The sequence below is a fragment of the Bufo gargarizans genome, chromosome 2 (assembly GCF_014858855.1).
Source record: "Bufo gargarizans isolate SCDJY-AF-19 chromosome 2, ASM1485885v1, whole genome shotgun sequence".
NCBI classification, from domain to species: Eukaryota; Metazoa; Chordata; class Amphibia; order Anura; family Bufonidae; genus Bufo; species Bufo gargarizans.
In genome coordinates this window covers 411,947,705-411,975,393 of record NC_058081.1, presented here as the reverse complement: position 1 = coordinate 411,975,393, position 27,689 = coordinate 411,947,705, and the positions used below count along the sequence as shown (strand labels likewise).

Below are 27,689 nucleotides of genomic sequence, written 5' to 3'. Positions count from 1 at the left end.
TGAAGATTACAAAAGCTTAACAAAATCTGTAAAAAGGAGATAAAATTAGCAAAGATACAAAAACGAACAGCAGGTAGCAAAAGAAGGCAAAAAACAAATCCCAAGAAGTTTTTTTTAAATATATAAATGCTTAAAAAAAAAAAAAAAAAAAAACCTAGGTCTGAGCAGGTAGGTCTCTAAATAATGGTAAAGGGGGGTAGTCAATGAAGATAAGAAAAAGGCAGAGTTCCTAAATAGTTTCTCAGTATATACAAAAGAAGAAAAAGGAGTCAATATCTGTGGCGCCGGGGCTGTTAGTACATCCAGTGATGTACTCAATTGGCTAACTGTAGATATGGTCAAAGAGAAGTTATTAAATGTGAACAATGCTCCGGGTCCAGATGGATTACACCCAAGAGTGCTTAAAGAGCTCAGTTCAGTCATTGCTGTGCTCCTGTTTATAATTTTTCAAGATTCTGTAGGTACTGGTACAGTGCCAAGTGATTGTCGCAATGCAAACGTGGTGCCTATATTCAAAAAAGGATCAAGATCCTCCACAGGTAATTATAGACCAGTTAGTTCAACTTGTGTTGTGGGAAAAATGTTTGAAGGAATCTTTAGGGACTATATACACAGGAGCTTGTCACTATAAATAATATTATAATTGATAACCGGCATGGGTTTACCAAGGACAGAAGTTGTCAGACTAATCTGATTTGTTTTTATGAGGAGGTGAGTAGTAGCTTGGACAGAGAGGAGGCTGTGGTTGTAGCGTTTCCTGTTTTTGCAAAGGCTTTTTATACTGTCCCTCATAGATGCTTTATAGGTAAAGTAAGGTCTATAGGCTTGTAAAGCATTGTTTGTAATTGGATTGAAAACTGGCTGAAGGACTGTGTCCAGAGAGTTGTGGTCAATGATTCCTATTCAGAATGGTCCCACGTTATAAGTGGTGTACCCCAAGGTTCAGTGCTGCCCCCTTTATTATTTAATTTATTTATTAAGGACTTTGAGGACAGGATGATTAGCACCATATCTATTTTTGCAGATAACACTAAGCTGTGTAGAACCGTACAGTCTATGGAAGATGTCCATATACTACAAGCTGACTTGAACACTCAGTGATTGAGCATCAACTTGGCAAATGAGGTTCAATGTGGACAAATGTAAAGTTATGCATCTTGGTAGTAATCTCTGTGCTTCATATTATCCTACCTACGTGATTTAGCACTGGGAGAGTCACTTATAGAGAAAGATTTGGGTGTCCTTGTCGATGGTAGATTAAATTACAGCATACAATGTCAATCAACTGCTTCTAAGGCCACCAGGATAATGTCATGCATTAAACGGGGCATGGACTTGCGGGGCAGGGATGTGATATTACCACTTTACAAAGCACTGGTGCAGCCTCATCTGGAATAACGAGATTTTTGTGAACTCACCTGTAAAATCTCTTTCTCGCTTTATTCATTGGGGGACACAGGACCGTGGGTATAGCTTGCTGCTGCCACTAGGAGGCGACACTAGGCTGAAAGCTGTTTGCTCCTCCCCTGCAGGCTATACCCCCTCCAGCCTGGAGAGAGCATATCAGTTTGTGCTGTAGGAGAAAACGTACCGAAACAAAACATAACTAGTAAAGACCACAGTCCAACAAAAAAACCGAACCGGACACCAGTCCCAACCGGCAACTCAGACCATTGGCCTCAGTAGAAACCGAAAATAATGGGTGGGTGCTGTGTCCCCCAATGAATAAAGCGAGAAAGAGATTTTACAGGTGAGTTCACAAAAATCTTGTTTTCTCGCTCATATCATTGGGGGACATAGGACCGTGGGACGTCCTAAAGCAGTCCCCGGGGCGGGAACAACAACTGGCCCCAACTCCCTCAGGTGAGACACTACACTGCGGCCTGCAAGATCCTGCGGCCAAGAGCAGCATCCGCCGATGCGAAAGAATGCACCTTGTAATACTTGGTGAAGGTGTGCAACGAAGACCAAGTTGCTGCCTTACACAATTGAGACAACGAAGCGTGGTGAAGGTGCGCCCAAGAAGCCCCGACCGCCCTGGTAGAGTGAGCCGTGATACCGGGGGGAGGAACTCTGCCCTTGGAGCGGTAGGCCTCGTTAATGGCCAATCTAATCCACCGAGCAATCGCCACCTTGGATGCCGCCAAACCTTTACGAGGACCCTCCGGAATCACGAACAGGGAGTCCGCTCGCCTAAAGGGGGCCACCACGGACAGGTAAATCCGTAAGGCCCACACCACGTCCAGACGGTGGAGGGCCATCTCCCTCGGATGGGATGGTTTAGGGCAAAGCGATGGTAGGACGATGTCCTCATTGACATGGAACGCCGACACCACCTTCGGTAGAAACGACGGCACCGTCCGGAGCACCACCTTGTCTTGATGGAACACCAAGAAGGGCTCTTTGCACAAGAGTGCCGCCAGTTCCGACACCCGACGTATAGAAGTAATGACGACGCTTAGAATCCACCCAAAGCGAGTGAGCGTGCTCATCGTGAGCCGAAGACTTTCTGCGCATTGTGACGCTGTCGGGGCCTTGACCAAGATGTCGTCCAGGTATGGGAGAAGGGTAATGCCCCTGGACCGCAGAATCCCCAGGAGGGGGGCCAGAACCTTCGTGAATACCCGAGGGGCCGTCGCCAGACCAGGACGGACCCTTCCGCCGATCCTGACTGGGCGGTCCCGCTGCAGAGGTGGGTGCGGAACGGGTGCCCGAAAAACGGCGAAAGGACTGGAAGCGCAAAGACGTAGACCTGGACTGAAAGGGCCGCTTTGCCTTTGGCTGGGGCAGATGGGTGCTTTTCCCAACCGTAGCTTCTGAAATAATCACATCCAGTTTTGGTCCAAACAGCCGAGCCCCAGAAAACGGAAGCCTCAACAGGGAGCGTTTAGAGGAAGAATCAGCCTTCCAGGCCTTGAGCCACAACTCCCGGCGGACCGAAGTGGCGAGGGCCGAGGAGCGGGCGACCATTGACCCCGCATCCAGTGCCGCTTCACAGAGATACTTCCCCGCTTGAGAAATTTGAAGCGCCAACAATTCGAGCTCAGCGGGCGGTAGGCTGGACACAATATCCTGGCTCAACCGGAGAGACCACTCTGAAACCGCCTTGGCTACCCAGGCAGAGGCAAAAATCGGACGTAATGCCGATCCGCATGCAGTAAAAATCGATTTGGAGAGCGATTCTATGCGACGGTCCACTGGATCCTGAAGAGAAGAGCCATCTGCCACTGGGATGGTCGTAGATTTTGCCAGCCGGGCCACAGACGGATCCACCTTTGGTGGGGAAGACCATTGTTCTACGGTCTCGCGTGGAAAAGGGTAGAGTAAGTCTAGGCGTTTTGGAATGACAAAACGCAAACCTGGCTGATCCCAAGCCTTGGTGACCACGATAGAAAAATCCTCGTGTAACGGGAACGCCTTGGGAGTCTGCTTCGCCCGCAGAAATGACACCCCTTGTTGGCTAGTGGAGGGAAGGTCCTCATGAACCCGGAAGGTGTCCCTCATTGCCGAAATCAGGCTATCCACCATGGATGCAATCTGAGAAGAATGCTCCAGGTCCACCTCTGCATCCGAATCCCCGAGCTCTCCCTCAGACAGTGTGTCGCCAAACAGGGAGGACGCCTGTGACTGGGAACTCGGAGCAGGTGGGGATGCCGAGGCGTCAGAGGAGGAACGGGTGCCTGCCCTGGGGCGCTTACTAGGAAGTCTGCCTCTTGTCTGCATGCAATGCGGTTGCGCGGATTGCACCGGTGGTGATTTCTCCACTAAACGACCCAGCAACGAAAGGGTGGAGTGGGAGATTTTAGAGAGGTCCTCCACTGCCCGTGACAGGGACCTCGCCCAGTCCGGTTCCCCCTGGACAGGACGAACCGGGGCTTCTTCGGTTTGCTGCGCCTTAGGAGGATTGCTCTGTGCCGGCTTCTGACAAGCAGAGCACAGCGATAGTGACTGACCTCTAGGGAATTTAGCCGAACAGACGTAGCAGGCATAGTAAGTGGTCCTACAAGGAGCCTGCGGGGGGTCAGTGGCCGGGTCAGACATGGTAAATCTCCTGCTGAAAGGGGGTATATATCGCCTACCAGAGGAGTGAGGTCCCAGGTCCTGTGTCCTACCACGCCGAAAATGCTGCCGCGAGTGCCGCCACGCCAGGAACAGGAAGCATCCACAGGGCGGGAGAATAGGCCACTCCCCCATAAGCCCGGGAGCTAGTTTAATGAAGTTGAAGAAAAAAAACTGCGAGCGGGCTCGCCCCCCGCTCCGCCCACGTGACCGCCGATGCTGCGGCCAACGTGGCTAAGACCGCCCCCAAAATGGCCGCCCGCGGCGGTAACGGTACCGCCACGGGGAATGATGCCTGGCCCAAAGGCGTCCCCTCCGTGTGCGCCGCTGACGAATCCGCCGCTGCGTGTGTGCGGCGCAAGGTACGGTAGGGAGGAGGAGGTAGGGAGGCAGGGGGAGGCGGTCGGCATACCCGTGAGGCGCGCTTCCAGCATAGAACTATGGGCTGAGACCTGGCGGCAGTCAGTGGCGCGGCGGCGGCGGCATTGGAGGACGGACCGGCGCATGACCTGCTAATGCCCTATAGAGGAGAGCCCTGGGGGAGGTGGACGCCGAGGATGAAGATCACTTACCTGTCTTCATCTGTGGTCTTCACCCTCAGACGTAAGACCAGCAGGGCCACCCCATGACCGCTGGCACCAGGTGACAGGGGTACGGGCACAGGAGGGCTGGAAGGAGGGTGGCCCTGTAGCTGGGGGGAAGCAGGGGAGCGAGGCTGCCCTGGTCCACATTATCTTCTTGGGGGGGGGGGGGGCAAGGCGGTGAATAGGTACACAGGCCAGCCCCCCCGGGGAGGTCTGCCTCCTACGACACTAAGCTAAAAACTGATATGCTCTCTCCGGGCTGGAGGGGGTATAGCCTGCAGGGGAGGAGCAAACAGCTTTCAGCCTAGTGTCGCCTCCTAGTGGCAGCAGCAAGCTATACCCACGGTCCTGTGTCCCCCAATGATATGAGCGAGAAATGCAGTTTAGTTCTGGGCTCCAGTACATAGAAAGGACGCACTGCAGCTGGAAAAAGTACAGAGGAGTGCGACTAAACTGATAAGGGGCATGGAGTGTCTTAGAAAGACTAAAAGAATTGAATTTATTTAGTCTTGAGAAGAGACGTCTAAGGGGGGGACATGATTAACCTATACAAATATATAAAAGGGCCATACAAAAAATACGGTGAAAAACAGTTCCATGTAAAATGCGCTCAAAAGACAAGGGGGCACTGCCTCCGATTGGAGAGGATAAAGTTCAGTCTCCGGAAGCATCAAAAGCTTCTTTACAGTAAGAACTGCGAACTGTGGAATAGACTTCCTCAGGATGTAGTCACAGCAGGAACAGTAGACAGTTTCAAAAAGGGTTTAGACGAATTCTTAAAAGTAAAAAAACATTAATGCTCATGAAAACGTGTAGAAACCCAAGTCAATTCCTTTTGGGACTCGCATCCCCATCTATCCCTTGGTTGAACTTGATGACGTATGTCTCTTTTCAACCATAACTATAACTATGCAACAGTGTTACATGGCATGTGATCGGTCAGTACACAGGACACTTCCATGGGATAACTCCATGGAGGACTAATGGAAAAAAACCATTGTGGCTATTACAATAACTACTTAACTATATGTGTGTTTACATGGCTGCCTAGGAGATTTGTCATGTCATAAAAAAAAAAAAAAAAAGATTTTACCATATGTTACTGCTGCAGCAACATGATGCATAAAGCAATCTTTAGTTTCTTCACATACCACTGTTTTCCTCGATTTTTTTTCCCCTTAGTTACGACTGTTTAAATATTTACAATATGAGGACCTTCTCAAGATAGGGCCAGTTCTCTGAGGCAAAAACTGCTTTTCCTCACTTCCCATAAACACTTGCTGCAGCCAGCAGCTCCCTGCCAGCCAGTCAGATTGGATTACTGAGAGACACGCCTCCTCACTCTGAAGCCTAATGAAGGAATGCTGCCCTCTGTCTTCTGGTTATACTAAAAGGAAGACAGACAAGCCCTTGCAACTGTCTTTTAAGGGAGCAGTGGAAAGGGACAGAGGACATTAATGAAAGCTGTTATTATAAGGCAATTACAGATCTTTTGACAATCATTGACAGGTTAACTCAGGTATACATGCCTAGCTCTAATAAACTAGCAAATAAAAAAATGACAGTTACCCTTTAACTCTATAAAAGTGCAAACAAAACACATTCAGAGGAGACAGGGGGAACAATGTTAGAGTAGATGTAATGCTGTATATCCTGTTTACATACAGTACAGACCAAAAGTTTGGACACACCTCATTCAAAGAGTTTTCTTTATTTTCATGACTATGAAAATTGTAGATAAACACTGAAGGCATCAAAACTATGAATTAACACATGTGGAATTATATACATAAAAAAGTGTGAAAACTGAAAATATGTCATATTCTAGGTTCTTCAAAGTAGCCACCTTTTGCTTTGATTACTGCTTTGCACACTCTTGGCATTCTCTTGATGAGCTTCAAGAGGTAGTCACCTGAAATGGTCTTCCAACAGTCTTGAAGGAGTTACCAGAGATGCTTAGCACTTGTCGGCCCTTTTGCCTTCACTCTGCGATCCAGCTCACCCCAAACCATCTCGATTGGGTTCAGGTCCGGTGACTGTTGAGGCCAGGTCATCTGGCAGAGGACCCCATTACTCTCCTTCATGGTCAAATAGCCCTTACACAGCCTGGAGGTGTGTTTGGGGTCATTGTCCTGTTGAAAAATAAATGATGGTCCAACTAAACGCAAACCGGATGGAATAGCATGCCGCTGCAAGATTCTGTGGTAGCCATGCTGGTTCAGTATGCCTTCAATTTTGAATAAATCCCCAACAGTGTCACCAGCAAAGCACCCCCACAGCATCACACCTCCTCCTCCATGATTCACGGTGGGAACCAGGCATGTAGAGTCCATCCGTTCACCTTTTCTGCGTCGCACAAAGACACGGTGGTTGGAACCAAAGATCTCAAATTTGGACTCAGACCAAAGCACAGATTTCCACTGGTCTAATGTCAATGCCTTGTGTTCTTTAGCCCAAACAAGTCTCTTCTGCTTGTTGCCTGTCCTTAGCAGTGATTTCCTAGCAGATATTCTACCATGAAGGCCTGATTCACACAGTCTCCTCTTAACAGTTGTTCTAGAGATGTGTCTGCTGCTAGAACTCTGTGTGGCATTGACCTGGTCTCTAATCTGAGCTGCTGTTAACCTGCGATTTCTGAGGCTGGCGACTCGGATGAATTTATCCTTTGCAGCAGAGGTGACTCTTGGTCTTCCTTTCCTGGGGCGGTCCGCATGTGAGCCAGTTTCTTTGTAGCGCTTGATGGTTTTTGTGACTGCACTTGGGGACACTTTCAAAGATTTCCCAATTTTTCGGACTGACTGACTTTCATTTCTTAAAGTAATGACAGTCACTCGTTTTTTTTTTTTTACTTGGCTGCTTTTTTCTTGCCATAATACAAATTCTAACAGTCTATTCATTAGGACTATCAGCTTTGTATCCACCTGACTTCTCCACAAAGCAACTGATGGTCCCAACCCCATTTATAAGGCAAGAAATCCCACTTATTAAACCTGACAGGGCACACCTGTGAAGTGAAAACCATTTCAGGTGACTACCTCCTGAAGCTCATCAAAAGAATGCCAAGAGTGTGCAAAGCAGTAATCAAAGCAAAAGGTGGCTACTTTGAAGAACCTAGAATATGACATTTTCAGTTGTTTCACACTTTTTTGTTATGTATATAATTCCACATTTGTTAATTTATAGTTTTGATGCCTTCAGTGTGAATCTACAATTTTCATAGTCATGAAAATAAAGAAAACTCTTTGAATGAGAACGTGTGTCCAAACTTTTGGTCTGTACTGTATGTTCTGCATCTCAAACAGCTATTCATCTGGACAGCTAACGGAATGCCAGAGATCACATGACAGTGTTGAGGGTCACATGACGAAGGCTGAAACGATTACCCGATTGAAATCGAGAAATTCGACAAAATTAAAAATGTTTTGCATCGAGGATTCGTTTGTGTCATGTGACCATAGAGCAGGAGTGAAGCGATTGCTATTACTTACCGCTCCGTGGTCACCCGCCGGCCCGTACCGCTCTGCACTTTGCATGCACTATGAACAGACGCTGTGTGACGTCAGGACAGCAGTGCATTGTGCGGAGAAGACAGAGGAGCTCTGGAGTGGTGCCCCTACAGGAAAGGTAAGTACTGGCACTGCTGATGCCACTTAGGGGGGGGGGGGGACGACAAGCTGATCGCACAGGGGGGGACGAAGAGTGTTGGTGAAGGATGGCAGGGGGGTCTGATGGGTTTTTATAAAGGAAAACAGTCAATTTTTTCTTATTAGAATACTCAAATCGTAAAAATAAATAAAAATAAAAATCGGTAGAATACTCTATTGCTAAAATAATAGTTTACTGCAGCCCTACATGACTGGCACCATATTTAGTCCTATTCAGATCTCTTATGGATGCATTTTACAGGACTAAAATGGGCAGGCTATTGTGTGAATATAATAATGGTCTGCAAGCAAAATTTTAAATACATGTATATACAAAACTGTATATTCTGTAACCAGATGTAATAATAAAAAAACGTAATCTGTCTCTAAAGCCGGTTTTGGGCATTTTATTAAAAAATTGCTTTTAATGTTATAAGCTAAATGCACATGAACGTGGTTTGGTTCCGCATCAGAGCGGCAGCCGCGCTTGAAGGACTGCAGCTGGCGAGTGTCCTTCATTCACTGAGCCTAATACTAAAATGGAAGTCACAGGCACGGGATTTGCAGGACACGGAGGAGGATGTCAATCACCTTTACAAGGGCGTGCCAAATGGTGAGAGGACGGAGCGTCTAGGTGCTGCAGCAATGCCCCACTAGCACCTAGAGGCTCATTTGTATATTATAAAAGTCATTATTTAGCGCAGATGGCGGCAGCCAGGGAGACATAAGTCATACAGTTATGTGCTGCTGACATTAGCACATCACTGATGTCAGCCAGCTACACAACGGTTTTTTTGATGACAGAAACCCTTTAATGATCCTGAAAACAGAACACATGTTCACTTCATCTTTTCAACATTATTGATAATGAAACATACCTCTGCAAACAAGGAATTGCCTCTACTGTTGGGGTCTTGGGCCTTCTCTAATGCACTGTCAAGCTGAATCTGCAAGTCCTGGTTTGCTTCACGCGCCTTCTGTAATTAGTTCCACAAGACACAGATCAATCATTCAGAATATACTGTACTCGTGTAAATGGTATTTACTTTAAATAAATAGTGTTTTTTATTGACATCTATTTCTGACAAAACTTTGCCCTCACCACCTCTATCCTCTGGATACATCATCAGCATCTGATCTGCAGGGGTACGATAACCAGGCCCCCACCAATCAGTTGTTTAAGAAAGCAGTGGCACTGGCTGTAGAGCCATGGCCTTCTCGTTTCCCGCAGGTCCAGTGACATCACGGTTAGCATCACTGGCCTGGGCAGGGATAAGCTCCGTTCACTGCAATAGGGCTTAGCCGCACCCAGGCCAGACATACTAGTCGTGACGTCACTGGGCCTGCAGAAAACAACTGCAAGCGACAATGCCTTGTCAAACAGTTGACTGGCAGGGGTCCCTGCTGATCTGATGTTGATCTGTCCAGAGGATAGATCATCAGTAAGAAAATGCTGCAGAGCCCCTTTAAGGACAGCATAAACTAATGACAGATCTTTGTGTAGGGCTTAAGTGTTTCCGCACATACAGCAGCTCTAAAACCGACACTCCAGCTCTAAAACTGCAACTCCCTGAATTCTCTATACACTTCGAATGGGAGGTAGAGGAACAGCCCAGCATGTTTGCATGCTGGGAGTTGTAGTTTCACAGCAGCTGGAGTGCCAAAGGCTAGAGCATTAGGCTGACTATTCAATGGGGTACAAACTTTTCTACAAATTTGCATCTGAAAGGAAGGATGTTTGCTCTGCTGGAGGAGGAGGGGGGGGGGGTAAGAACATAGGGGCCACTTAATATTGTGGATCTGGTAATCTCTAAATTGGGGACACCCCTTTGCTTGGTTCTCCTTCCCTGGGAGGGATATCACTGTGTTGAAGACCCATAGCTGGGACTCCACTTTTATCTTGCATATTATCATTTCCCAGGGAGCTTTGCAATTTGAATTGCTGTGTTGAGACTCTTAAATGGAGTCTTTTACCTAAACTGACCATTATAGAACAGTAACACCATGATCTGCATTATAGTCCCCATACTGGATGGCTACTTACCGTAAAGCTGTCCGTCGCTTATTTTTGCTTAAAAAAAAACCACGAAGCCCTTCTTCGCTTTTCATATGCAACCCTTCCCCTTTCACCTCGCTGGCTCGCCCTAGGTTCTTCAGAAATCCAGCGCCGCTCACAAGATTCACCGCGCCTGTGCACTTCATTTCCCATTATGGGCGGTGGCCTATTCAACTCTCTAAGTTCCTGGCCCTACAGAGGTCAAGGGGTCAACCTCATGGTTAAGCCGTCATGGTGGACGACATGGAAAACTGAAATAATTACTAATAAACATGGGACTGTGAGCATATATCATGCACTATTTTTGGGGGATTGAAACCTTTCAGAGTCTGCTATTTAACAATGGATCACATAAGACTACGGTTGCCTTTTCATTTGTAGTTAGATGCTGTACCCACTTATACATTTCCAGCTCATTTATTGAACACACAATACCTCCAAAGCATTGAAATAACCAACAGCCTCTTTTTCTCGTTCTTCCTTTTCGATCTGAATACGTTCCAGATGTCGACTTTGATTTCCATTAGTCAGAATAAGTTGCTGCTGGCGATATTGTAATTCATTCATTTCTTCTTCTAACTGTGCCTATATTGAAAATTAGAAATATGAACTTAAATAATAAAAATTTAATGAAAGACAGCCAAGCAATCACATTGACTGAAGGGTCAAATTACAGGAGCCCAATTGTTTGCAATTTAATATTATTACATAATAATGGAGTTTGTGGCTGTGTGATTTTCCATTTTTTGTATTTATTTTTTTTACTCCGTCCAGAGCCATAACTTTAATTTTTCTGTTCACATTGCCGCATGAGGGATTGTCCCACAAAAAAAAAAAAAAAAAAACACACAAGCTTAAACTTTCTTGTGGTCACAATCAATTCATGCATTTATTTTTTTGCCAGCAGCAATTGTATTAAAGGAGAACGGTCATATTTTCATTAAAAAAAAAATCAATTTTAGCATATGTTACTGCTGCAGCAGCATTGTTCATAAAGCAATCTTTAGTTTCTTCACATACCACTGTTTTCCTTGAGTTTTCCCCTTAGTTATGACTGTTTTGAATCCTTCATTATGAGGATCTTCTCAAGATGGCTCCTCTGCCAGTTCTGAGGGCAAAACTGCATTCCCTCAGGTCACATACAAACATGCTGAAGCCAGCAGCTTCCTGACAGCCAATCAGATTGGATTACTGAGACACGCCTCCTCACTCTGAAGCCTAATGCAGGCCTGCAGTGTGAAGGACTGCCCCTCTGTCTTCCTAGCCAGAGATAGATGAGCCATAGCAATGGTCTATTAAGGCAGCAGTGGAAAGGGACAGGAGACATTAATGAAAGCTGTTATTATAAGGTCATTACAGATCTCTTGGAAATCATTGACAGACTAACTCAGGTATACATGTCTAGCTCTAATAAACTAGCAAATAAATAAAAAAAAAATATGACAGTTATCCTTTAAGTAATACTTCTCTCTATACAGAGGAGATGACTGCAGTATGTAAATAAAAGTTTCCAATCAGATCAACGATCAGAAAATGGTCAGCAACAGTTTATTCTTGATAAGCCTTAACATTCAATTCAATGCTCAAATCACCCATCAGTGAACATGAGTTAATTCTATCCCGCCTAAGCTAATGCTGGACAATATGAGCAAAACAGAGGACCGGGAGGTTGGGGCCTCCTCTGAACAGCCGGAGGTGGACCTCGCAAAAGGTCGTGGCGGCCATCACCAATTGTCAGACGGCGCTTACCGTCAAAATTGACCATGTTCAGGCAGACCTTACTCTCCTCAGACATGATATCGACAAGATACGGGAAAGAACGACTGAGGTGGAGAGGAGGAGGATAGGGCTCAACGTGAAGATTCTGCGGTCCATGCTCTGCAAAATCAAGTTAAAACCCTGATGGCGAGAGTGGAGGACGCCGAGAACCGTATTAGAAGGAACAATATCCGCATTATGGGACTGTTTGCGGAGCGCCATATTAAAAACAGGTCCTTGACCCTATCAGTCTCTCGGTGACCTTTGCAGTGGAGCGGGCCCACAGGATCCCCACCCGTCCTCTGCCTCCTGGGGCCCCGCCTCGTCCTTTTATTTTCAAAGTCCTAAACTACAGGGACCGCGATGCTGTGCTGGCGGCGGCTCGTCGCCTGAAGGACATTCATTTTGACAACGCCCGGATCTTCTTCTACCCGGACTTTTCTACAGAGGTACAGAAACAGCGTAGGCAATTCACGGCGGTGAGGGCCCGACTGCAGGAGAAAGGACTTGTCTACGCCATGATGTATCCAGCACGGCTCAGAGTGCAAGATGGAGAGCTGGTGACATTTTTCTCTACCCCTGAAGAGGCATCTGACTGGCTCAACCGCAGGGGCTGAATATAGTGAGACTTGTGGGTTGGGGGTCTCAGCCTATGTTTAAGATGATCGCGATATAGAGTGGAGTTGAGTGTGCTATGGTTAGGGTGTCCTGCTACCTAGGTTCAGTTCAGTGGTTTACCTAGAGTGGTGGGTTTAGAATGGGTCTCCCCGTCCTTCTATCTACTAGTGAGACAAATGGGGGGGTGGGTATCTAGGCTCGGATATGTTGGGGCCATCTGGGCAGGGAGGGGGGCATCGCCTGCTGTTCTGGGCATATTGGGATGTTTTTGCTTTATTTTTGAAGAGTTGGTATGAATGTGTGAGTGTATGGCTTGGGTGGTGCAGTTTCCCCTTGAGATCTAGTTCTGCCATGCCGCCATGATGACAGTCTACTGATATTGCAGGAGACACATCTGCAAGGGCAGAAACTTCTGGCGCTGAGGAGGCCCTGGGTGGGGGGCGGCTTATCACGCTGTGTATAACTCCAGGGCAAGAGGCGTATCAATTCTGGTGGCGAAGTCCCTTCCCTTCCGGTCTTATTCAGTGCAAACTGATACGATGGGACATTTTGTGATTCTTCAAGCCGCAATCAGAGGCATTGACTACCTTGTAGTAGGAGTTTATGTGCCCACCTTCAGAGGGAGATATTGGACGAGGTTATGAAACAAATAGCGTTAATGCCCCCGGTGCCTCTGATTGTGCTTGGGGACTACAATGCGGTTCTAGACCGGTCGTTGGATCGACTTCGCCCTAGTGGTACCCATAATGATGCGTTGAGTTCCTGGGCAGAGGTGTTTGCTTTAACGGAGGGCTGGAGGTATTTGCATCCTGGGGTTCTTCAATACTCCTGTTACTCTGCCTCTTATGCGGTGCTCTCCCGGATTGATTTAGTGTTCCTTAGTAGGGACTTGTTATCCTCTCTGGCAGCAGCTGAATACTTACCGAGAGGCATTTCTGACCATGCTCCCTTAATTGTAATTCTGAGGCAACCCCTTGCACCGGCCGAAAGAATATGGAGGCTCAATAGCAAATGGCTGGAGGTCCTACCAGTGGTTTGGGCTGCGCAACAAGGTATGAAGAATTACTGGGAACTCAATGAGGGCTCAACTAACCCGTTAGTGGAGTGGGAGGCCTTTAAAGTTGTACTGCGTGGTACCTTGATTCAGGCGATTGCTTTGCATAGGAAAGAGTTGGGTGCCACTAGGGCCAAGCTGGAAGAGGAGGTGGTAGGGAAAGAATATGCTTATACCACAGACCCGAATGTAGAGAATCGTAGACTATGGGATGAGGCACAGAGGAAGCTTAGTTTACACCTGAGTATACCCAGATGAAGCTATTGTTTCAAAAGACGCCAAGTGTTTGCAGACGGAGACAAGAACGGGAGTGCCCTAGCATTCCTGGCTAGGACTGAGGCGCCGCAGACGGTAGTCCCACACATTTACCTGCGGAGATGGCTTGAAGGTATATCGGCCGGGAGATATCTGTGAACAGTTTGCTCAATTCTATACTGGCCTATACAGTTCTAAAACTAGTTCGACCCCGGATGAGATCCGTTCATTCCTTCAAGCCATCCCCCTTACACCTTTGGCTAGGGCAGATAGCATGTATTTAGAGGGATCTATTGATGAAGGGGAGATCAAGGCTGCGATCCAGGATTTGGCGGCTGGGAAGTCACCTGGTCCGGACGGCTTCCTGGTCGAATGGTACAGACTGGATGACGAGCTGCATTCTGCACGCCTGCTTAAACTTTTTAACTGTGCCTATGAATCCGGTGGGTTGCCTCCATCCTTTGGAGAAGCTACCATTGTGGTGATTCACAAGGCCGGAAAGCCTCCGGATCAGTGTGCGTCGTACAGGCCAATTTCCCTACTGAATACGGACGCGAACATTTTTGCCAAAGTCCCGGCCAAGCGGCTTAGCGGGGTAGTCCTATCCATCATTGACCCAGACCAATCAGGCTTTATGCCCGGAAAGACAACCGATATAAACCTCAGGAGATTATTTACAAACTTGCAGGTTAGACATGATAACGCGGGTTCAAGGGTCTTGGCATCTCTCGATAATGAGAAGGCCTTTGACTCGGTAGAGTGGCACTTCATTTAGGAAACAATGTCCCGCCTTCAATTCCCTCCCTCTTTTATCAAATGGGTCCAACTGCTATATCAGGCGCCTACGGCACGCATTAGAGTGAATGGCTTCACTTCCCGCCCCTTTAGGTTGTATAGGGGCACCAGACAGGGATGTCCCCTTTTACCATTGCTGTTTGCCCTGATAATGGAACCCCTCACACATCTAATTAATAATAGCTCTTGATAGAGTGGTGGACGATAGCCGGGGTGCAGGAGAAGGTGTCACTGTACGCGTATGACCTGTTGGTGTACTTAGCTCATCCTGGCCCTTCCTTAGAAGCCCTGCTAGATGTGGTGAATGGGTATGGTAGGTACTCAGGATTACGGGTGAACTGGGCTAAATCCAGTCTATGAAGAGTAGACGTGGAAGAGGGTATAGATATCTCCCCTGTGAGTGGTGGACAGCTTCCTTTACTTGGGGATTTATATTCATAGGGACCCTCGACAATTCTGCCAATTGAACCTGAGGCCCACTATGGAATATGTCACACGTAAGTTGGAAGCCTGGGTAAACCTGTCCTTGACCCTAGTAGGCAGAATTAACATCATTAAAATGGTGTTGTTACCCAAACTATTGTATGTGTATAGAGCGGCACCGGTGAGGATCCCTAAGTCCCATTTCGATGCCTTAGACAGAGCCATGTCCCGATTCCTGTGGCGTCACCAAACCCCAAGATTAGCAAGAAAGATACTGAAGGCTTCATACTCACAAGGAGGATTGCAACTTCCAGATATGTATGTTTACTATATAGCAACTCGCTTGATGTACGCATCTTGGTGGATTAGGGCAGATGGCAATTATCCAGCGGTGGTGTTGGAGGCGGCGCTGGTTGGGTCCTATGAAGCTCTGACGAATCTGGTGTATAGGGGAGGTGGTGCTCTAGTTCCTAGGAGGTATAAGGAAGCTTTGGTGACGGTCATTGAGGCTTGGGTAAGGTTTGTGGATACACATATGGATAATCAAACAGGAGAAACCTGGTCCCCGTACATCTCACTGTGGCGCAATACACACCTTCCCGAGCTCTTACACCTTTCAGATTTTTGAGTTCTGGCCTCGGAAGGGTCTTAAGTATTTAACACAGCTGTTCCATGAGGGGTTTTTCGCTCCTTTGAGAGTCTGCGATCGGACTTCCTGCTGCCTCAGACGAGCTTCTACCGCTTCCTCCAGTTGAGACACGCTTGTGAAAAGCGGTTTCAATCCTTGACCCTGAACTTAGAGTGTGGTCCACTGGAATCAGTAGCCAGGAGGGAGCAACCGTACAAACCAATTTCTTCCTTTTATGTTGAAATTATTAAGATGCAAGAGTCCCCTATCCAGCGATCCTTTGTCAGATGGTCAGCGGAAATCCCCGAGTTGGAGGACTCTCATTTGGAGGAATGGCGTCTGGGGTGGAGGAAGTCTGTTATAAGTGCTCGGGATCTGCTCATTCAGGTTAAATGGATGCATAGGGTATACTTGACCCCGATGCGTCTTTATCAGTTGCGGCAAATACCGAACCCTGGGTGTGACAGATGTGGGGAAGCCAGGGGGTCCTTTTTTCATATGGTTTGGCTGTGCCCGGTAATGCAGATATATTGGAAGGGGGTGTGCAACTTCATTAAGTTGGGGCTTCCGGGGATTTGCGATCCTGTGGTATGTGTACTGGGGCTAGTTTCTGAAGCGACTCCATCCAAGTACAGTAGAGCATTGTTACGACTGTTAATGTTTTATGGGAGGAAGAACATACTTTTGAACTGGAAACCGCCCAAGTGCCCTACAGTGGACCAGTGGGTGCACCTTATAAACAAAGATCTTCAGATGTACAAATTGACATATGAAGCAAGGGGAGTGCCTGATCGATTTGACAAAATTTGGGTCCTGTGGGTGCAAGCTGAGGGCATGTTTTGAAGGATTGTTGGTGGTTGGGACTGCACTACCCAAGTGTGTATGAGAGTGTGAATGTGGTATGAGTAAGTTCTGGATTTAATTTAGTGATGACAGTGATGCTCTGTATTAAAAGCCGCGCTTGTGTCTCTTACTGTCAAGAAATACGATAATGATGGACTTGACCGGACTTGCTTATGCGAGTGACTGTGCTATGAGAAGTTGTTTCTTCCCTGTGGGATTGTTGTACTAAATGCAAAAGTGTTAAACGCTATAAAAAAAAAAAAAAAAAAAAAAAAAAAACGGGGTTCTTTAGAAAAAATAAGGATAATAATTAGATTAAAGCTATCCAGGTGAAAGGTTAAATGCTTCCATGCTGCAAACTCAGGGGCTTGTGGGACAGTACATAAAAACTGACGGATTCCCACAATCAATGGTGTCCAAGCGTTTGGAGAAAGGAACATCCTTCACCCTTGCAAGTGACCAGCTGCTTGCAGTGAAATGGAAGGACAGGAAGGATGTCTATATGCTGAACCCCATGCACCACAGTGGCAGTTAGGGAGAGGGGGGCTACTGCTGACAAACACAAACCAGTCTGTGTAATAGACTATGATAAATTTATGGGAGGTGCAGACATCTCAGACCTTGGCACTTCAACCCTACCTGGTGAAGCCTAAAAACAGGGCCTATGGTGGGAGGTCGGGACTTTTAATATGGCGCCTAATCGTAAATGCATCGGGCGGCATAGCCGTCTGGTGCCTGCCGTTTTAAAAAGCAGGCACCCGAGCTAATGTTCATGGTTTTTAACCCTTCAGATGCCATGGTCAAATGTGACTACAGCACTTGGAATGATACAAACCGGGACTGCGCGCTCCTTGCCATTCTCCGGCTCCCCCAGGAAAGGATGACAGGATGCTGCCACACATTAGTTCCTATGGAGAGCCTGCCTGAGGGCTCCATAGGAACTTTGTGCAATTCTAATAGACTCCAATCCTAAAGAATTAGAGTCTGAGACTAGTAGTCTAATGATTGTTATGGTGACAAGCAGTTATAACATTATGGGTATCGCAGCGTGCAAAAACAAACCGTACTAATAAAATATAAAAAGATTTATTCCATACAGCAAAATTATATAAATGAAAAAGTACAGATTGTCGCATAAAAAATAAAAATAAATTGAGCCCTCTATGTACACATAAAAATAAAAATAAAGTTATGGGGGTAAGAATATGGTGATGCAAAGAAAAAAAGTTTTTTTCTAAAGTTTTTATTTCAGTATTAAAACACAAGACAAACGACACATATGTGGTATCGTTGTAATTATACTAACCTGGAGAATGAAGGCAACAGGTCAGTTTTACCACATAGGAAATGCTGTAAAATCAAAACCTATAAAAAAAACTGTGGCAGAATTGTGTATTGTTTTTTTATTCTCCCCGCAAAACTGGTCCCGCAAAAAATGGGTATGTGAATGGAAAAGTAAAATTTATGGCTTTAGGAAGGCTGGTATTTTATATGAAAAAATAAAAAAATAAAGGGGGGGGGGGGGGGGGGAATTCCCAGGGTTTAATAAGACACAAGAAAAGCTCAGCTTCCTCGACTTCCAGAAGGTGGTTTAAGTGTCTCCTGTTTGAGTCCCCTGCGTCTGGAGAAGCCTTCAAATCCGAGGATGTTCAAAGGTTAAATCAGAACGCAACTTCCTTCACCAACTCCCTGTCTTCCAGAAACATCCTCAAAAACGATGTTGGTGTGTAGCAAGCACGAAAGGAGTTGGGATTTTTACATTTAGGCCCTGCCGTATGTCAACGTTGACATTTTGGGTCCATGGCCTGGAAACGCCACCAGATCTTAATCCCATTGAGAACGTGGTCAATCCTCAAGAGGCGGGTGGACAAACAAAAACCCACTAATTCTAACAAACTCCAAGAAGTGATTATGAAAGAATGGGTTGCTATCAGTCAGGAATTGGCCCAGAAGTTGATTGAGAGCACGCCCAGTCGAATTGCAGAGATCCTGAAAAAGAAGGGCCAACACTGCAAATACTGACTCTTTGCATAAATGTCATGTAATGGTCGATAGAAGCCTTTGAAACGTATGATGTGCGTGTAATTATATTTCACTACATCACAGAAACAACTGAAACAAAGATCTAAAAGCAGTTTAGCAGCAAACTTTGTGAAAACTAATATTTGTGTCATTCTCAAAACTTTTGGCCACGACTGTATACTACAAAATAGTACCAATAAAAATGTCACCGCATCCCGGAAAAAAAATGAACCCCCACATAAGATAATCACTCAAAAAATAAAAACCAATGGCACCTGTAAACCAATCCATCAAAGTATGTGCTGCAAAAGCCATATGGCACTCCTTCCTTTCAGAGTCCTGCCATGTGCCCCCAACAGCAGTTTACCACTAAATATGGGGTGTTGCCATATTCAGGAGAAAACGGGTAATAAATTACGGGGTGCTTTCTCTTCTGTTACCCCTTGTGAAAATGAAACATTTGAGCCTAAAGCAACATTTTATTAGAAGAAATGAAACTTTTATATTTTCACAGCCAAGCGTTTCCAAATTCTGGAAAACGCTTAGTGGGTCAAAGTGCTCAGTACACCCCTTAATAGATTCTTTAACCCTTTTCAAGCGATGTGCGAACATGGCAAGTCAAACAGCAGAGACTTGTGGCTAATTACCGTGACCGGCAATAATGCAGATCGCGGAAATTAAAGGCTTTAGATGCAGTGAACAAGTGAGATCACGGCAACCAAATGCACAAAAACCCGGAAGCTCGCACTTCCGGGCTTTCTAACGACACCCCCTGCGGCCAATGGTACTGCTGGTAAATTGTTCTGAATGCCATCAGCCTGACTGAAAAAAAAAAAGAAAAAAAAAAAAGAACTTATCCTCTGCAGCAGAGGTGACTCTTGGTCTTCCTTTCCTGGGGCGGTCCGCATGTGAGCCAGTTTCTTTGTAGCGCTTGATGGTTTTTGTGACTGCACTTGGGGACACTTACAAAGTTTTCCCAATTTTTCGGACTGACTGACCTTCATTTCTTAAAGTAATGATGGCCACTAGTTTTTCTTTACTTTTTCTTGCCATAATACAAATTCTAACAGTCAATTCAGTAGGACTATCAGCTGTGTATCCACCTGACTTTTCCACAACGCAACTGATGGTCCTAACCCCATTTATAAGGCAAGAAATCCCCCTTATTAAACCTGACAGGGCAAACCATTTCAGGTGACTACCTTTTGAAGCTCATCGAGAGAATGCCAAGAGTGTACAAAGTTCAAATACGGTGAATGGCGTAACGGAAAAAGTGTGTCAAAATGACTGATTTGCCATTTTCCATTGCTTCTCTTAGGGTACTTTCACAGTAGCGTTTTTCTTTTCCGACACGAGATAAGTCATAGAGGATCAATACCGGAAAAGGACTGATGAGTTTTATCCCCATCATGCATTCTGAATGTTGAGAAATCCTTTCAGGATGCATCAGTTCAGTCACTGAATGGCGTTTCGGACGGAGGAAATATCTCCATCCAAAATTCCGGATCAGTTGCCGGATCCGGAATTCATTTACATTGAAATGTATTAGTGCCGGATCCGGCATTAAAAATACTGCAATGTCAGTAAAAATGTGAGAAGAATATAACGGATCAGTTTCTCCAGATGACATCCGGAGAGAGACTGATCATTTCTTGCACTGCATTTTTAAGACGGAACTGCATCCGGATTAGTCTACAAACTATGTCCGTTTGCATGCAGATTGCCAGATCCGGCGACGGAACTGCTTGCTGGATCACTCTGCTGCAAGTGTGAAAGTAGCCTTACCCAAAAAAAGGCATTAAAATGATCAAAAAGTCACACAGACACCAAAATGGTATCAATAAAAACTACAGAATGTCCCGCAAAAAATTTGCCCCTATACAGCTCAGTACACAAGTATAAAAAAAGTTATGGGGGTCAGAATATGGTGATGGGGTTTATTTATTTACATACTATTTAGACATACAAAACCCATACATCTGGGGTATCGTTGTAATCGTACTGACGCAGAGAATAAAAGGCATGGGTCAGTTCTGCCACAAACTAAATGCCGTGGGAACAAAACCCATAAAAAGGTGGCAGATTGCTTCCCCCCAATTCCACCCAATTTGGAATTTTACCGCTTCCCACTACAGTGGATGCCATAATTAATGCGATTTCCAAAATTTCCCCACTGAGGGACAATAAAGGGATTTTCTTCTTATTCTTAATGGTGGCATTAGAGGGTACAACTTGTCCCGCAAAATATAAGCTCTTATACAGCTATGTGAACGGAAATATAAAAAAAGTTATGACTCAAGAAAGATGGGGGAAGAAAAATAAAAAACGCAAAAAAGAAAAAACCTCCGTTAATGAAAGGGTTAAGGTGTGTAGTTTAAAGAAAGAAAGAAAGAATTAAAAGGCCCCTTCCCACCCCCTCTCTCTAGTGTCCTTACAACTTACTACACCAGATATGATCCAACTCATTTATTTTGAGCATCAATTTTAAATTCACATTGTATACAAGTCAGAACAATGCCATTCCAACAAAAAAAGAAAAAAGGGGGAGTTAATACTGGGTGCTGTCATGCCGGACTCCTGGAAAGCCATTTACCGGTAAACTAAATATATGTTTCCAGGATGTCCTCCATGACAGCACCCATGAAGAACTAACAATTAAATCTTTAGGTGGGGGGGGACCACTCCCTGTAGGACCTTCCGGTCAAAAGCCAAGTCCTGGTTGGCCATTGTGTCTAGCCTATAGTGCTTGACAAAGGTTGTGGAAGTAGACCAGGTCGCAGCCATGCAGATCTGATCAATTGATGCCCCAGCCTTTTCTGCCCATGTTGTAGCCATAGCTCTTGTCAAATTAGCTCTTAAAGATATGGGGCATAATAAGTTCTGTAGATTATAGGATTCTTTGATGGTTTCCTTGATCCACCGGGCAAGTGAAGACTTTGAAGCTTTGTATCCTTTATTTTTCCCCCTGAATTGGATGAATAGATTTGCTGATTTTCTCCACGGTTTTGTCCGTTCAAGGTAGGCGAGGACCGTTCGTCCTGTACATTTTTAGGGGCGGTACAAAATGAAGGATGTATTCTCTGTGAAAAAAACTGAAACAGCTTTAGGTAAAAAGGACTGATCCATTTTTAAAATTATTCTATTGTCTAGATAGGGCTCACTAATCGACAGGGCCTGTATCTCGCCTATTCTACGGGCTGTAGTGATTGCTAACAGGAATACAGTTTTGAAGGACAGTAACTCATTAGATATCTGGTCAATGGGTTCAAAGAGAGGGCTACACAGGCTATTTAGAACCAGATTTAAATCCCACGGGGGGACAGTCTGTCTCAGGGTGGGCCGCATTCTGGAAACTGCCTTGCTGAATCTTTTGATCCACCAATGGTCTGCTAAGGGAATGTCGAAACAACAACTTAAAGCCGAAATCTGAACTTTGAGCGTGCTGGGTTTTAAACCTAGATCAAACCCTTTCTGAAGTAAATCTAGTATGTAACCTACTGAACGGCATTTCGGTTCCTGGGTGAGTCTGGGATAACCAGGATGAAAACCTTTTCCATATTTTAGCATATATGGCAAAGGTTACAGGTTTACAACACTGTTGCAGAGTTTAAATTACCTTATCCGTTTGTTGAGATTTTGATGTTCCAGCGGCCCCTGTAATAACAGCTCTTTCATGTAAGGAAGGGTAAACGGATCTATGATCAACATTTCCTCATAAGATAGGGTACCAGGAGAAATGGGGGAAAGGCGTATGCTAGGTGCATATCCCACTCCTGAGCTAGGGCATCCACTACCACAGGATTTCCACTGGGGCTTAGAGAAAAGAAACAGTCTAGATGTGAATTTTCCTTTGATGTGAAGAGATCTCTCTCTGGCTGGCCCCATTTCTGGCAGATCTGTTGGAATACTTGTCTGTTCAGACTGAATTCTCCCGAGTCGATTCTGCGACTGCTTAGGAAGCCTGCCCTGTAGTTTTGGGATCCTTTCAGGTGAGTAGCTGAAATGGACCAGACTTTCTGCTCTGCCCATCTGAAAATTTTCTCCACTAGACCCTGAAGCAACGGACAGCTGATCACGCCTTGTCTGTTCAGATAACAGACCGTTGTTATATTGTCAGACAAGATCCCGACATGCTGTCCCTGGAGAAGGTGCTCTGTTGCTTTAAGATGTTTTTAGCACCGCCTTTAATTCCTTGTAAATGTGGACCTTAGCCTGTCCTGAAAGGACCATGCCCTGGAAAAATCGTTCTTTTACATTGGGCCCTTACCCAATATTTTGTCACCGTGTCCAGAAGAGTACCCAGGAACTCTTTCTTCGTGCCCGATAGAAGGTCTGATTTTTTGTAATTTATCATCCACCCTTTGAATAGAGACAATGTTTGATGGATGTCTCCCTCCAGCTTCTGTACTAAATCTGCGATGAGCGGGAAGTCGTCCAGGTAGGGTACAATCGTAATTTGACTCTGACGAAGATAGGCAATGATTTCCGACACCACCTTTGTAAATAAACAGAGCGGATGAAATCCCGAACGGCAAGCACTGGAATTGGTAGTGGAGAATCTTCCCGTTGCTTTTGATTGTGAACCTTAGGTACTGTTGATGTTGCTGATGTATGGGGATGAAATAATACGCATCCTTGAGAGCTAATGTGCAAAGAAGAGCCCCTGGGGTGATCAATGGAGTTGTGGACCTTACCGATTCCATTTCGAATCTGTAATAAGACACCCACTTGTTTAGAAATTCAAATTGATTATGGTCCTCACCGACCCATATGGCCTTTTTACAAAGAACAGTCTTGAGTAATGACCCCTGAACTGTTGAGAAGGAGGGACTTGTGCAATAGCTCCTAGGTCTAGTAATTTTTGCACATATGACCAAAGCTGATGTTGAAGGTTAGGAGACTCGAAGTGTGTTAACTGGAAGGTCTGGGGAGGAGGACTTTGAAACTCTATCCACAAGTCATCTCTGATGGAATCCAGGATCCACTAATTCTGGGTAATCGGTTTCGCCAGAAAATTCATAGTCTTCCCCCATTAGCCTGGCGTCATTGCTTCCCTGTGTTAGTATTGGGGTTGAAGAGGAACCCTCTTCCTCTCCCCTCTTTGGGGTAGATCCATCTACCTGATTTCCCTTTTCCTCTATAAGACCTGGTCTGACTTTGACTAGAGGCTTTACGAAAGGGTTGGGGTTTATTTGTCTTTTCCTCAGGGAACCCTTTTTAATTATCTGGTGCATTCTGTAAGATGGAGTCAAGGACTGGGCCGAACACAAAGGAACCTGTGAAGGGTATAGCACAGAGTCTATTTTTAGACGCTATATCTCCAGACCAAGATTTTAGCCAGAGGGCACGTCTGGCAGCGTTTGTCTGAAACTGTTTTGGCTGCAAATCTAATTGATTCCGCTGAGGCATCTGCTAAAAATCCTGAAGCCATTTTTAATAGGGGAAGTGACTCCATGATCTCCTCTCTGGAGGTCTTAGCTCTGATATGATTTTCCAGCTGATTGATCCATAGTACTAAGGCTCGAGATACAGAGGTGGCTGCAATATTTGTATTTATTGTAGCCCCCGCTGACTCCCAGGACTTCTTCAGTAAGCCGTCCATTTTTCGATCCATAGGATCCCTCAGCTGTGATGAATCCTCAAATGGAATTGAGTTTGTTTTCACCACTTTTGCCACCTGGATATCCAATTTTGGTATCTCATCCTAAAGTTTAGCGTCCGTAGGATCAAACAACAGTCTGCTTTTGAATTCCCTTGGGGTGTCTTCTTTCCAAAATGGGGTCACTTGTGGGGTAGTTATACTGCCCTGGCATTTTAGGGGCCCAAATGCGTGCAAAGTAGTTTGAAATCAAAATCTGTAAAAAATGGCCAGTGAAATCCGAAAGGTGCTCTTTGGAATGTGGGCCTCTTTGCCCACCTAGGCTGCAAAAAAGTGTCACACAAGTGGTATCGTCGTACTCAGGAGAAGTTGGGGAATATGTTTTGGGGTGTCATTTTACATATACCCATGCTGGGTGAGAGAAATATCTCGGCAAAAGACAACTTTCCCAATTTTTTATACAAAGTTGGCATTTGACCAAGATATTTAGTCCGGCGGCGAAATAGCCGCAGGACGGATCCGACATGGTGAACAGCCTGTCGGATCCGTCCTGCAGCAAGTGTGAAAGTACCCTTAAACAGTTGAGAATAAAATCAGCCTGCGGCTGTGAAAGACATATCCCCCTGTAATTCTTCTTTCACTGCTTTTAAACCTCGAACTTTTGGAATCACTGCATATAGCCAACATACATCAACTGTAGCCAGCCAGATATTATCATTGACTGGTCCAAAATTCTGTACAATATACAGAACTGTTCCTGTATCTTTTAAAAATTATGGCATTTGCACTACATACTTCTGCAGAAAGTAATCAACATACTCCGTAATTCTACTGGTTAATGAATTAGTGCCAGACACGATCGGCCTACCCGGAGGGTCAATAAGTTGTTTATGTATTTTTGGCAATTGGTATATAACAGGTGTTTTCGGGAATTTAATCTTCAAAAATTCTAGCTCTCTTTTATTGAGGATTCCTTCATCGAATGCTTTCTGTACTAAAATCTCCATCTCCTTTTTATATTCCGGCATAGGATCCTTTTTTAAAACTAAATACGTAGTTTTATCAGATAATAGTCTGTATATCTCCTTTTCATAATTGCTTCGATCTAATACCACGACTTCCCCATCTTTATCCGCAGGCTTAATAACAATTTGCGAATTCCTAGCTAAGTTATTCAGAGCTTTTTTTTCCCTCTTGTGTACAGTTATACTGTCTTGGCTTATCATCAATCTTTTTCAGGCCCTTTAATAGACCCTTCTTAAATGCCTCTATACAATCATTGTCCTTATTAACAGGACAAAATGTGCTCTTTGTTCTGAGGTCTGTATGTAAAATAGAATCTGTCAATGGAGGGGTTTCATTATCTATTTTGCTGTTATTTATCGCATATTTGGCCAAATATAATTGTCTGATGAATTTGTGGATGTCAATAAACATCCCAAATTTGTTTAAGCCTTTTCCCAAGATACTTTTCTATATCTATCAGTTGATAGGAGCTGAGGTTATAGATGCCATTTAATTCTCCATGCTTTTCTTGGGGGTGGGGTGATGATTTCTTTCCTCTTCCCCTCCTTCCTCGATGGGATTTCTTTTTAGTGGAGTGGCACTTCTTGGGGGGGGGGGGGGGGGGGGGATTTGTAGCTACTTGCCCCTTCTTTAAAGGGGTTATCCCACTTTGCGCTTTTAAACTTACCTGCTGCCACCGCGCGTTCACTTCTTGGATTCTGGCTGGGGGCGGGCTTCATCTTGATTGAAGTCTTCTCCCGGCCTTGCCGCGCGCTGGACTGAACGCGCACGCCGCCGCGCATGCACAATGGTGACTTATTCCTGCCCAGTATAGTACAGAGCCGGCGTGTGCGTTCGCAGCTCTGTACTATTCTGGCCGGGAAGAAGTCACCGTCGCGCATGCGCGGCAGAGTGCGTGTTCAGAACAGTGAGCGGCCCGGCCGGGAGAAAAGAAGGAGTCTTCTGGGCAAGCGCGACGATCAGGATTTTGGAGAAGAGCAGTGGTCGTAACCAGGGGAGACCGAGTCACAACAATAAGGTAAGTGGGGATGAATTTTATCCTAAATCGGTGGGAATTTGTTAATAAAGTATATTTACAAAAATAATGATTTGACAGTGATCATTATGATGGGATAACCCCTTTAACCCCTTGTCTATCTGTACTCACCTGATGGCTTGGTGGGGATTTTTTTTTTTTTTAGAGAATAATAGTCGCTGTGTTATTAACTTTAAAATTTTCACGGTTAGTCTGTCTATAAAACCGTTGATAGGGTGGTTTGTAATAGGGTCTATATGTGTTGCTGTTCTGGAGATCCCCTATATTGGTGGGAATTATTAGAATAATTTCTATTATAAAATCTTGGTGTATAATCACCTTGTTGCTGATTATATTGCTGGTTGTAACCACATCTTCCTTTATGTGGATCACCTTTTTGTTTGCCACTTCCTTGAATAGTTAAGGCTGTATCATTCTTGTTAAGCCTTACCTTCTCCTGAATGTGCAACTCCTTACTCTTATTTCTCTATTTATACACTCTTATATTTATAATCCTCACATACCTTTTAAGTATTTTTTATGTGTCTTAGCCTTTACCTCTTGCTCCACTTTTAATAGAATCTCTTGATGTTTTTTGGATAGATCACCATATTGTTTTTTATTCTTATGTGGTTCCAATATTAATCTACAGTCATGTGAAAAAATTAGGACACCCTTTGAAAGCATGTGGTTTTTTGTAACATTTTTAATAAAAGGTTATTTCATCTCCGTTTCAACAATACAGAGAGATTAAAGTAATCCAACTAAACAAAGAAAACTGAAGAAAAGTCTTTTCAAGATCTTCTGTAAATGTCATTCTACAAAAATGCCTATTCTAACTGAGGAAAAAGATAGGACACCCTTGCCCCTAATAGCGAGTGTTACCTCCTTTGGCTGAAATAACTGCAGTGAGACGGTTCTTGTAGCCATCTACCAGTCTTCGACATCGGTCTGAGGAAATTTTACCCCACTCCTCAATGCAGAACTTTTTCAGCTGTGAGATGTTTGAGGGGTTTCTTGCACGTACAGCCCTTTTCAAGTCACCCCACAGCATCTCAATGGGATTCAAATCTGGACTTTGACTTGGCCATTCCAGGACTCTCCATTTCTTCTTTTTCAGCCAATCTTTGGTTGATTTACTAGTATGTTTTGGGTCATTGTCATGTTGCATGGTCCAGTTCCGCTTCAGCTTTAATTTTCTAACTGATGGTCTCACATGTTCTTCAAGCACCTTCTGATACACAGTAGAATTCATCGTGGATTCTATGATGGTGAGCTGACCAGGTCCTGCTGCAGCAAAGCAGCCCCAA

At 45.1% G+C, this 27,689-nt stretch overlaps 1 protein-coding gene across 3 annotated transcripts in view; it reads right to left on the bottom strand.

Moving 5' to 3' along the window:
• Positions 1-27,689, bottom strand: part of SPDL1 (spindle apparatus coiled-coil protein 1) — a 136,640-nt gene that overhangs the window by 85,576 nt on the left and 23,375 nt on the right. For all 3 annotated transcript variants that reach the window (XM_044280874.1, XM_044280873.1, XM_044280875.1), the window contains 2 exons: positions 10,779-10,928; positions 9,166-9,264 (listed from right to left, as the gene is read on the bottom strand). In XM_044280874.1, the coding sequence (XP_044136809.1) occupies positions 9,166-9,264; positions 10,779-10,928 (249 nt within the window). The remainder of the gene's footprint in view (positions 1-9,165; positions 9,265-10,778; positions 10,929-27,689) is intronic.